This window comes from Aptenodytes forsteri, unplaced genomic scaffold (assembly GCF_000699145.1).
Source record: "Aptenodytes forsteri isolate BGI_AS27 unplaced genomic scaffold, ASM69914v1 Scaffold66, whole genome shotgun sequence".
Classification (NCBI taxonomy): domain Eukaryota; kingdom Metazoa; phylum Chordata; class Aves; order Sphenisciformes; family Spheniscidae; genus Aptenodytes; species Aptenodytes forsteri.
In genome coordinates, this window is record NW_008795131.1 from 2,984,636 (window position 1) to 2,997,198 (window position 12,563).

Here is a 12,563-nt window from a genome sequence, read left to right on the forward strand (position 1 = left end):
AGAAAGAGTGGTGGTGTGTTGAGGGGGGGGGGGGGGGGGGAAAACTTCCCTGTTAAAATGCAGTGTTAAAATCGCAGTTAAAAATGACAAAGTCAGGAAAAGCAAACGTTTAAAGTTGCAAAACCAACACTGCACATCCTGTTTGTTTTACAGCCACATCGAACATCCTGTATGTTTTATGGTTTACATTTTACAACGTAAACAGTCATATATTAAGCTACACAGTTAACCAAGAGAAAAACACGGGAGTAAAAAAATGCCACGTGCAAAGCAAGCAGGTCGGTACGGCTGCTGACACCAAAACGTCGGCATTTGTGGGCTTTATGTAATTTTTACTGTGCAACCCTTAACGCAGTTGTTTTCATTTCATTTCCGTGGTACTTTCCCCCTTAAAGAAGAGTGAAGGGGCGAGATCGCCTGTGATTAATAACGTCAGCATTAAATGGTCCTGATTAGTCTTTGAAGTTCACACATGTTTCATTGGGGTCAGCAGGTTGGGGAAGAGGGTCAGTTCCCGGCGCTGCTGATGGCTTCGCGCAGGGCTGGGTTATCACCGTGTCACCCTGCCAGAGCCCAGCTCTGCCGCGGCACCGCGGCAGCGACGCGCGAGATCGGCACGTTTGCTTTTTGAAGCTCGAAATTTGGAGAAAATTACAAATGCAGCAAAAATCCTGAATTTTTCACAGCTTTTTAAGGTAGTAGGGTCACCCTGCCTCTAGAGTCAACCCCATAAAGCTCCGTCTCATTTAGCTGTGTCAGAATCGCACTCTCTGTACGGCTTTTAGGTGGCATCAGGACAATTGACTCCACATGAAAACCTGCTCTTTAGAGGCTTGATCATTTTGAGCAAGACAGATACACCCCTCCTCCCTCTGCACCCCTCTGCAGGACCTTTTCACAGCCTCCCTCACCCCCCAAACTGCTGCTGCTTAAAAGACTGGCAGGTTAAAAACCGCATTTGATGATACAAAGTAGATTCTTTTACCTATGGTACTAGGAGGAGCTGACGGCACTAAACCTAAAAGGATTTTAAACTCTATCTTCCCTTCCTCCAGCCAGCAAGGTTTGTTTATTTTTACGTGACTTTCAGCTCGGACAGTGCAAACCAGACAGGTCCATATTTTTATATGCATCATCCAAGCACTCGTTTGGCCAGCAGGCTGGAAGGCCCCTTGTGCTCAGTTATTAAATGCACTGTGGTAGATAACTGTGTACTTCCCCCTTCTGCATTCGCAATACACATGAATTAAGATTTTCCAAATAAAATGCTTCATCTTTTATACGGCTGCCAAAGCCAGCTTGGAAAACAGTGAGTTTATGCAACTTGTCTCTGTGAGCTGTATGTACCGCGCGCAGCAACAGCCGGGCTGAAAACCCCACAGCGCTGCCTGGAAAGTTCCTGGGCAGAAAATAAAAGGTCGGTGGCATCCGGCAGACAATGACTGAGCGAGTCAGAGGCTGCATTTCCAAGAGCAGGGAAGCACGCAGGCAGCAACTGCAGCCCCCCTCCCTCAAGTATTAAACTCTCCCCCACCCAACTGCAGTGGCAGCACAAAATAAATATTGTTCCTCGTTATTAAATTAACTGCGACATCCCAACCAGCATCCCAGTCCAGACACAAATTCGTTGTCGCGGGCCCACCTCTGACCAAAACCCTTGCAGAACATCTCTCTTACATGTCCAAAGGGATCCAGGTGGTTGTTGGTGAGTTTTAGCTTCTGAAAGGACACCAGCTGCCGCATCCAGTGTGCTCCCGTGGCGGGTGGGACGGGGTGCACGTACAGCCGCCCCGGCATGGCCGGCTCTGCCTTCCCGGCCACCATCCTGCAAACACAGCGGTTACAGATTGCATCACCTCGGCAGCGGTCGCCAGCCCGGACGTAGGAGAGCGGTTTTTGTCCTTGAACTCAACCCAGCAACCCTCCCGCCAGCCCTGGAGGGACACGCTGGGGCACGGGGGCTCGGAGAGGCTCCTGCTGCTCGTGGGGTTTCAGGGTTCCTCGTTTCAGCATCGCAGGCTGGCAGAGTAACCTCATCTCTGCTCCCGTGCGGCATTTCCTTGGGGCAGTGTCTCTACATGGCAGTTGTATTGGCATTGGTCAAGGAGGAAATCTCGTCTGGGTTTTTGGAGAGGGCAAAGCCTTCAAAGGCCATTCTGCAAGGGGAGACGGTCTCCCACACTTCCCCAGGAGAAGGTACCTGCGAGCAGAAGTGGGTACCGGCATGGGTGCACCCTCCGCAGCCATGCAGGGCTCCTGCAGCCCCCCAGCCGGGTGCAGCTCCGGTGGGAAGGGGCTGCTCCCTGCTCCAGAGCTGCGTGCTGGCACACGGTGCTGCCCCTCGTACCCTTCTGCTGGCTCCCATTGCCCCCACGCCAACACCACCACCAACTCTCACGGACACAAGACCCAGCCATGAGACATCACTTAACAGCAACTCCCCCATTACTGTGCATTGTTCTCCGCTTATAAAACACCAATAAAAGCAATATTACCAAAAACAACAGAGACTTTCCAGCAGCAATAAAATGAAAAGGGGAAACAGCTCTAGGGCTGGCAAAAGCTAAATTAAACAGAGTTAACAACTATCCATCATCTAGGGCTTAATGGTTAAAACACAAAGTGGCCGCCACGCCGCGGAGGCCCTCAGTCCGCTCCTCTTACCCAGCGGCACTCCAGGACAAAAACGAACGGAAAAGGGATTTTTTAGAACTAGAGCAGCCCTAATGTGCAAGTAAATTATTACAGTTTTATAGGATGTCACCAGGCTCACTCCCATTAAGATGACTACGAAGTTTTCCATTGCTCGTCTTTTCAGCAGGCAGCAGGCAGTGGAAGGGTTTGGGAAAAGCACAGCGAATAGTCGCAGCGAGGGAGGCCGCTGGGTGTATTTGGGGTAAAAAATCAAAAGAGAAAACAACATGCTTCCTTCGTCAGAAAGCAAAAATCATAGCTGCCTCTTGGGTAAGTAACTTACTTAAAGGCACAGGGAAGGGAAGAATAACAGAAGAGAAAGAAACTCCAGAGGAAGAATGAATTAAAAGAAAAAAACCTCTAAACTGGATCTGGCATTGGACTGCGATAGGGGGAATCGCTGCTCCCTTCGTCTGCCGGATCAGCGTGGCTGAACCAGGGCTCTGAGTAAACCACCCCACGTTTTGCTTTATAGCCGATCGCCTAAAAGCGAAGTATTACTATAGAAGAAAGGAATTTAAAACTTTCCTTGACTCATGTAGATATCTAATTTTTAAGGCCAAAATGGAGCATTAGATCATCTAGTCCAGCCTCTGGTATGATGCAGGCTGTGGCTTTACCTTCTTACACCTGCACGTGGCCAGATAACCCACGCTTGGCCTAAAGCATCTCCTCTGAAAAGACATCTAATCTTGAGCCCTTTGGAAACAAACAATCCACCACCTCCATTAGCAATTTGTTCCAGCAGTTAATCGCCCAGCCTGTTAACAATATTTTATTTTATATTTGTCTGGTTTTAACTTCCAGCCATTGGATCTTGTATCTATCGCTGCTCCACCAAAGAGAGCTCTGGGATGTTGGCATCCCTCCCGTGGGAAGGTATTTATGTTGGTTTCTGAGTTTGCACAGCAAACGGTCGATCCAATTGCTATTTTCTTAAGGAAAAGAAGGCAAAAACAGAAATGTTCTCTTACCATTTATTGTCACAGAATTTATACCGGTGGTCATCAGCCGGGACGATGTCAATCAACAAGATGTACTTGGTTTTGGGGTTCATTCCGGTCACTTTAACCTTGTAACTAGGAAACATCCTCCTTAGGAAAAGCAAAGGGTTAACACATTAGTGAGCGACCTGGAGCAGCGCTGGAACTGATGGAAACTTGGAGCAGCACCCCAAAAGGCAGATCCACCGTGTGATGAATTCACGCTAGGGCAAATGAGCTAGAAAACATTACTGCTGCTTATACATCACCTGAATTAAACTCTTTGCAGAGCATGGGCTGCACAGGGCTAGTGCAAAATGGGGCCCAAATACAGGTGAGGGTATATAGAGGGGGGTTATGGGCCAGTGCCAGGAAAAGGTGGGTGTGGAGAGAGATATGGGGGGTGTCAACACATCCCTCCTTACGGGAGGCTCGGACAGGGAGCCCTCACTGCCCCAGGAGCCTCCACGTGGCTTATGCCAGCCTCAAAAATGCAGATTTCTTGTTGCCATGGAAGTGCATGAAAAGTCATGAGATCTGACTACACTTCAGAAGAAACTAAGCCCACACGGCTTTCTCATTCACACGTTCCCAATGTCCACGACACCAAGTCCCACCACTACTCCTACGCAGTACCTGAACCTGTGTTCCCTTCAACAGACTGAAAACTGAGCATCAGTAAAGCCTGGGGGGAGACTAAGGGTTAAACCCTGCGGTGGTGCGGACAGCCACCGCTCCTCTGGCCTTCCCGAATTTCCCAAATTCACAGCACACCCGTTAAACCTTGTTCGAGCCAGGAGCACCGCAGAGCTCCCTGCTGAAAATGCGCCCGTCCCACTAATTTACCATTGATTTTAGCGGACACGTAGCAACCAACACCAAACGGGGAACGTCACATAAACCAGTGTGTCATTAAAGAATGTTTATATATATCTTACATATCTAAACAATCTTTGCAGTATTAAAGATTTTTTTTTTTTATAAAGCTGTGGCCGTGAAACCAGCATGTACCATCGCCATCTGATCTTGCGATCCAAGGAGATGGCCCTGATGGATACAGGCACTGCCATGGGCTTCCCGAGCCCTCGAGACTGCATCAGGAGCCAGGATTTGCAGGATCAGGCACTTTACATCCTCAGAGTAGCTATTTTCTTGGCTCCATCTTCCTGATCTCCGCATCCAGTAAAAAAAACAAGTCAATTGAGCAAACTGGCTCACCACAGCCTTCAAGCAACTAGCCAGAAGAGAAAATTCTCCTTTCCACCAGTGTAAAGGGACCGAGAATGAGAATTGCTACATGCTGGAGTCATTCTAATTACCCTAATTAAGAAGGGCCAAATCCTGATGTCATTTCTCCATCGGACGTCGAGGCCCCTTTGCCCCCCCACCCTTTATCCCTCCTTCCCCTGCCCGTTGCCCCCGTGCCCAGCCGAGCTGCCCCAGGTCTGCAGCACCATTTTGTCGCTGCTTGGGGAGAAGGCAACAAAATGGGCCCTGTTCGAAATCATTTCAATTGACTCTTTTAACTGCCCTGCATAAATTCCAGATGTTTACCATGTAATTAGCCGGGACTAAAAAGGGGTGGTTTACCAATGTCCGTATTTGATTTTCATTCGTAAACTCTGCACTCCTCTTAACCTTGTCCTCCTACAGGTAAGCACCTGGATAAATACAGTAGGACATTTCAATTTGTGAATACACAGCCCAATTCACACATTGAAAAAAATTGCATGTGGAATCCAATCTGAATGCCAAGATTTTTTTTTTTAATTTAGGCCTTAAAATGACATTTAAAAATGAAACAAAAAAGAGGAGGAATTGATTAAAAACCAGAAATGAGATGGATACGATTTGACAGTTACTGTGTCATACCGGGCGAACGTCCTGCATCGGGGATTTTTATAACATCTAGCTTCTGAATTTCTTTTTTTTCTCAATCATTTCATTTACTGTAGTACATCCAAGCTGCTAAAGTAGCCGGACTGATATACTGTAAATGTTAAGTGGTTTTTTAATGGCATTTAAAATTAAGCTTCAGCATATGGAGTTCATATAGCATGGACATGCCTGAGTTTATAATGTTCTTTAGTATAGCCCTCTAAAATAAATACAAAGAGCCAAAGTACTACTATAATATATACAGCTGAAATTCTTTAAGGATAACAAATGGGGACTCACATCTGATTGAAGGTGTTGCTTAACTTGCAACCCACTCACTATCTTGCAGTGGTAGCATTGTACTCGGCAGTCGACAGACCCAGCTACAATCAAGTTTGCCAACTCTCCGCATTCTTTTCCAGGAAAACACGGGGTAGATTTTAGTAATTTGGCTGTGCACGGACATTTCATCATTATTATTAGCTGCTGCATTTTGGCTTTAAAAAAAAAAAAAATGCGACTAATGTGCTGTCCAGGGACTTATCAGATTAATTTTCTTAATGAAAACATATCTGCTGCATTGGCTTTAAAAAAAAAAAAAATGCGACTAATGTGCTGTCCAGGGACTTATCAGATTAATTTTCTTAATGAAAACATATTTCTCAACCCCTTGGCAGAGACTCATTTAGTAAATATCTCTTTGCAATACGATACAAACATGGGTTGTGTGTTTCTGGTGGGAAGGCATGACAAACCGAAGAGCCGGCTCCAAGAAAATGCAGTCATAGCATTTCAATTTGAAAAAAAAAAAAGCAAGAGAGAGCACCTAATATCATGTCCTGGCCCTTATTAAATGTTCCACTTGAAAAAGGGGAGCAGAAAACCATGGCAGAGGCACGGGGCTGCACCAGCCCGGCCCGGGAGCGGGGCCATGCCTACAGTGGGTCTATACAGCTCCCCGTCAGCCTTGGGAAGGGGCCAAAAACCTGCCTGCTTCCCCAGATTTACTCCAGGTCAATGGAGCTACTCACAGCCATAGGCTCTACACTCAGTAGTAGCTTTGCATAACCGCCCCCTCTGCCAAATCTCTGCAGGCAGGAGCTCTCGGGCGGATGGGCGTCTCCGCAGAGGATGCTTCGCTGCAGCCAGCTTTCCCTGACAATAGCTTGCTTCATCATCTAGTGCTTGGGGACCAGCAGCGGCAGAAGAATAACCCAGTGCTGCAATAAAAACTTGCCAATGTCTTGCCAAGCTCTGGGAAAGCTCAGCCTGGCTTTGGTCGGAGGTCTGAAACAAGATCCAGGCAGACCCGCATTTTACACACCCTCCTTCCCCCCCCTGCCGCACACGACTCCAAACCGGGTGAGAGCTTCGCTGCGTAGAAACCGGTTACAAAAATTGTGAATTTGGGGCTTCCTGGGGACCATGTCCAAGCAGGCGGCATCTGACCCTCAGCAACACCTCCCGTGGCTGCAGCCCTGCTGCGGCTGTGCGAACGGGGAAGCTCAGCGAGGTTAAGAGCTGGGCACGTGTGCAACACAGGATAAACCAACTATTAGGCAAAGTTTAAGCCACCAGTAATCAGGAGATTAAGAGCAGCAATTCCTGGCATCATCCTCTTTTGTTCAGACCCAAAGCTTGGTCAGACACGGTGTCCCGGCGCTGCAGTGAATGCCCTGAACGTGCAAACGCTGCCGCCATCCCTGGGGTGGGAGAGTCCAGGACCGGACCAATTTCTTCCCCTTTATGCTCATTTTTTTGAAAGCCACACAAGGTGCGTGTCTAACCCACCAGCACACACCAGTTGCGGTGGCTGCTCCCAGCCAACACAGGGCAGACAGCGGGGCTGCTCGGTGAACGGGAGCCACGGAGCCACCACCAGCCCCACAGCTCCCCTGCCCGCCCAGGGACTGGCCACGAGCCCATGGCGTGCCTGTGCGACAGCCGGCAATGCACGGGGGATGCAGCGCAAGCAGCCAAGCATCAGCCCCGACAGCCTGTTCTTCTGCAAAACATCGAGTCAGTAGACCCCAATTTTGGACACGTTCAAAACCCACTTCTCCCTCCCTCCAGCTCAAGCCAGTGAAGAAAGGACCATCCAGGCTCCTCAGCACCGTCCTGATGGTCTCCTATGCCCCTCAAAGCTCTCTGCTGCGTTTAGTGGCTCTGACAGGCACGTTTCTACCTCCCTCCCTGCACTGGCAGGGGCACGGCGCTGCTGTGCGATGGCAGCAGCTCTCGCTGCCATTCAGAGGGGAAAAGTTAAATCCGTTTTTACATTCACACAAGAAAGCTGCCCTCAGAGAAAGCGATCACAGGAGAAAGGCTACGGTGCCTCACTCCTGTGCAAGCGGGACATCTGATAGGGTATTAAAATACCACGGTCTGGCACCTGGTCGCTGGGGGCCGAGGTGCAGGGTGACGCCCTGGGGAGGGCAGAGGGGCTGAGCCTGGCACAGGGGACCACGGGCGGGGGGAGCGGGGCCGGCGTCGCCGGGGCTTGGCACTGCACTGCCACAGCCCTGGCTAAACTCTTCCCTGCAGCTCTGCGCAGATGAAATGTAGCAAAAACAGTAAAAGCCAGGAAAATAAACAAGCAGCACAATTCTGTAGCCCTCCCAAGCTTCAAAGATGATGTGCGAGTGAATTATTTGTTCTGATAATGAAGCAGTCATTGCTTAGCTAAGTTTATGCTAGGCACATTTTATCTCTACATGATATTCACAAATTGTTTTAAAATGAACTGTTAGAATAAGCATCTCTTGTTTATTTATTTATTCTATTACTATCCAATCCCCTTAACCATGGAGCAGTTACTGACATGGAGCCAAAGCTTCTATTATGTTCAAACAAAGTTTAATTAATGTGTAATTGGTTGGTTGGATTTGGGAGCGAGCGATAAGAGGAAAGCTTTGGTTTCGTTCGGGGCAGCAGTTCCCAGCCTTTTGGGCTCCCCAGGCTTGGCCACTTCGTGGGCACCTTACTTGTGTTTTAATCCCTATACAAAGCAGGCCTGGTTGGTCCTGGAGAGATGGGTGACTGCCAGGCTCCCAGGTCCAATAAAGTCTTATTTTGGGGTAAGGGACAGCAACCCAGCGCAGCCAGAAAAGCCAAAAGCATCAGAGCTGATCAAAGAGCTCAAAGCAGTCATCTGAGCACCGACTGCCCCGCGCCACGCTGCACGCCAGGACCTGTGTGTCCCAGGGACACTGGCTCATGCCGTGGTACTGCTGGGTGATGAGGTGGCCTCTGCAAATGCCTCAGTCCTCACCACCCTACTGCTCACAAGGATTTCATCTGACCTTCTTCGCTTAGATGCAAACATCATTTCTGATGCTCCTACTGATGCATTAGCTGGGAAGGGGTTTCTTTGACCAGCACGTGGGAAGCGAGGAAGCCATGGAGATCTCAGCTGGTATTTCCATAGAGAAAACTGCATGGAAACAAGACACCCAAGTCCTGTTAGAGCAACCCAAGTCATGTCCTCACCAAAGGCTCTCAGGGCTCTCTGAAGCCCATGGGAATGTGCAGACTGGCGCTCACGGAATGTCCCTGTGGTGTGGATGGTGCTTCAGATACTACTGAGCGCTTCCTTCTGTCCTTTCAGGGGGGTAAAAGTGTCCCCCAGCCCTTCAGCAGCTCAGCAGTTGAAGTCCTGTTTTCAAAAGGAGTTTCGATAAGACAAAAGATTTCCAAAGACAGACAGTGATTTTACAATCCTTGATTTTGGGGTGGTCAAGTAAAGCAACGACTGGATTTTCAGGAGCTCCTGTGAGGTGCTGTCAGGAAAGGTGATGCTTATGGCATATCAGGTTGTGAAAGGATCAGAAAAACAAGAAATCGCTCAACATCTTGGCTAACAAGCCATATCATGGCTGAAAGACCACCTCCTCAGAAGCTGCTGGGCATGCAGAGATGCCTCCAGTGATGGTTTCAAACCACCAAGGCAGATGACATGCCTACATCCCGGATAATGACTAATGTGGCCCCAAATTCTTCTTGACAATTGGCCGTGGCTGCTTAAGGATGCTTCTCCTCATCTTCATTGTTAGGAGGGAAAGGAATGGTGTGCAGAGGCTTCAAGAACCATGTTTCCATTCTGATGACCTTTCTTCTTTTTTCTAATTTCCCTTCTTTTGACAAGTATTTCTTCCACTGACTTAACGCATCTTTAAAAATAATATTCTCCGGGGCAGATTAAAACAAATTTGGGGATGTCAGCTGTTTCTTTTAGCCTTTTAAATGGCATTTCCTTTTTGATAGATTCTTGCTTTCAGAAAATACTTTAAAGAGATCAAAGAGTTTTTCAACAGGGTCCCATTTTCCCAGTGTATCCTAACCCTCAGTCCCTTATTTCTCTTATCACCCACGCCACTCCGCTATGACGCTCTGTATACAAAGTAAGAGCAGTTAACTTTGAAGTGCTGGATTAGCCCATGCCAGATCCTTGCCTCAGAATAACAAACAATACAGGTTCAACAGGAGTTCTCATCAGTAGTTCATTTTTCAGCCCCAAATTCACTGTCACTAACACAAGCAACATTGAACTCTCAGTCTATGGACAGATAGGAGAGATTTATCTGGTGGCAGGACCATGACCTAGTGATGAGAAGGTCAGACAGTTAAGGGATTTTTATATTTTGGAATGGTGAGGTTCTATTTTTTTCTTCTGGCTAGCGCATCTGATTTTTAAATAAAACATTGTTTCTCACATACTTGAGAACTTGGTTAGCTGGATGGCTGCTTTCATGGTCTAGAAACATTTCCTCTCTTTGCCCCACGGTAAGTTGAAACACGGGCAAGCTTCTTGCTGTGGGATGCTTCTCCGGTGCTTTCGTTTTGCCGTAACTGAAGTTGAGCAGAAAAGGTCCCAACGTGCCGGAGGACGGGAGAGGTCAGTGCCAGCAGCCTCTGGTGGCACCAGCAGCACAGCACAAAGGTACCTCAGAGAGAAGCTGTGCAAGAGCAAGGCCAATGACCCGACGCTGCAGCATTTCAGGGCAGGTTTGCTCCCTCGCCAGCCCGGCTCCCTCCGCGGTGCAGCCCCTCCAGCTGTGTGGGCTCCGCAGGGACTTTCGGAGGAGCCGTGGGCAGCCTTGGCGTCGGTGCCAGGCCATGCGCTGGCTCATCGGTGCAGAGCAGGAGATGATCCCCAGCCCCTGTGCCCGTGAGCCTTCGACGCAGAGGCAGAGCCCAAGCGATGGTGGCGATCTTCCCCGGCTGGTTTGGGCTTGACCAAACCCTCCCCTGCAGCCCTGGCCAGCACTGGATCCAGTCTAAGGACGAGGGGGGAAAGCTTTGGGAACACCCTTAACCATGAGCATCCCATGTCTTTAACAAACTAAAAGCAAGGATTGCTGTTTGAAGAGAGAAGCGTATTGAAAACTAAAAATCCCATCCCTGCCCTACTCGGCGTGCACGAGCTCTGTCTTCCTTGCCAAAGCTGCCGACGTCTTTAGCAGCACAGCCAAGAGCCATTGGAGTTTGCTCTTACTCCTTTCTCTAAAAGCAGGAGTTTGCCCTAACAGGGTAATTCCAGGACCCCGAATTTAGGACTAAGCAGATCAAACATTCCTTAAATATCTACTTTATTTCCAAGTTTTAAATTGATGGCTCACATTCCATCGCTGATCTCGGATATTAAGGTTTGCTTTTGGATCAAAAACCTTTAGCAGAGATTCTTGTAACTGCCTCAAAAGATTCTGGACAAATATTTCCCTTTAATTGTAATGAGAACTGGGCATCCATATGCCCTACAGAGCCATGGAAAATTTAGCTTTTAAAGGATTATTCACAGAGGAAAGCTGCACCAGCTTAGCCAAGGCATTTATACTTCTTCAGACCTTGATGTCCTAAAAACTAGTTTTATTTTGGTTTACTAAAGTTGATTAGGAACAGATTTTTTTTAAACTGAAATAAGCCACTTTTAAAATGAAACTTGAACATCTAAAGGGGGTTTGCGTCTTTTCCACACGTGCAAGCTGCTTTATTGATTTTTTTTTTTTCTGTGCAGTATTTTCCTACATACGCTTCTTAAAACCTGCTACCATAAAGACTGAAGCTATCTTTGTACCTGTGCACATTCTGCGTTCTGGCCAAATCTCAGTTTCAGTATCTCCAGCCTCCTGTTCACACCTCTGGGATGGTTGTGCTACCATAGAGGAATGACACATTATTTTCTCTTCAGTAACTGTTCATGAAAAAGTGACCAGACGTCCCATGAACTGGTATGTTTTACTGATTAGCCATAAGCTTCATCAGACTGTTTGTTCCTGGCAATATCTGGATAGAAACTGCAACGCTGCAAAGACTGGCACCCTGGAAAAACTAGCGAACAGCTAGAGGTGAATAAAGACTAGCAGAAAGAAAGAAACCCTGAGCCAGGAAGACTGTGTGAACGAAGATTAACTTCCTGCAGAAATAAGGTCTGGAAGATGAGACTCCACAGAGAAATATGAGAGACAAAGTGGGGTTTGCCGCAAGGTTGAAAAAAAAAAATTACAATTGTTCAGTTAAGTAATAGCACGTAAGAAGATGAAATTGGAAAGCAAGAGTTGCAAGGAAGCCTCTCGTTTGCTTTCTGCTTCACCCACCCCTCGCACAACTCCATCACTACGGGATGCCTAAACTCCAGCAGGAAAGGTGGGCGCCTTGCTAGGACAGGCTGCGGCTACGCAAAGCCCGGCAGGCACAGCCAGAGCGGTGCACGGCACGGCAAGGGCTGTTAGAAGGAAGGAATTCAGATGTACATCTGCACCTCCATCCTCCAATATACCCGGTCCCCTTCACTACCACCTAAACTGATTTTGTTAAATTGATTTAATAGGACCTCACCGCCTGGAAAATGCTTTTTTTTTTTTTTTTTTTTTAAATTAATGGGAGGATTTGTGAACAATTACAGCCTTATTTATAAACACAGGCGTGCGCAGCTCGATGTGGGTGCTGGGCTCATTCACCCCTTCCAGGAAGGCGACCCGGAGCGGGGAGCGGGGAGCGGGGAGCGGCTGG

The 12,563-nt window shown here is 48.1% G+C and overlaps 1 protein-coding gene across 1 annotated transcript in view; it reads right to left on the reverse strand.

The window, feature by feature from the left end:
- The window catches only part of TBX4 (T-box 4), a 57,851-nt gene that overhangs the window by 18,639 nt on the left and 26,649 nt on the right, over positions 1-12,563 (reverse strand). Inside the window, exons 5-6 of the mRNA XM_009278346.1 lie at positions 3,669-3,788; positions 1,678-1,825 (exon numbers count right to left, since the gene is read on the reverse strand). Of these exons, the coding sequence (XP_009276621.1) occupies positions 1,678-1,825; positions 3,669-3,788 (268 nt within the window). The remainder of the gene's footprint in view (positions 1-1,677; positions 1,826-3,668; positions 3,789-12,563) is intronic.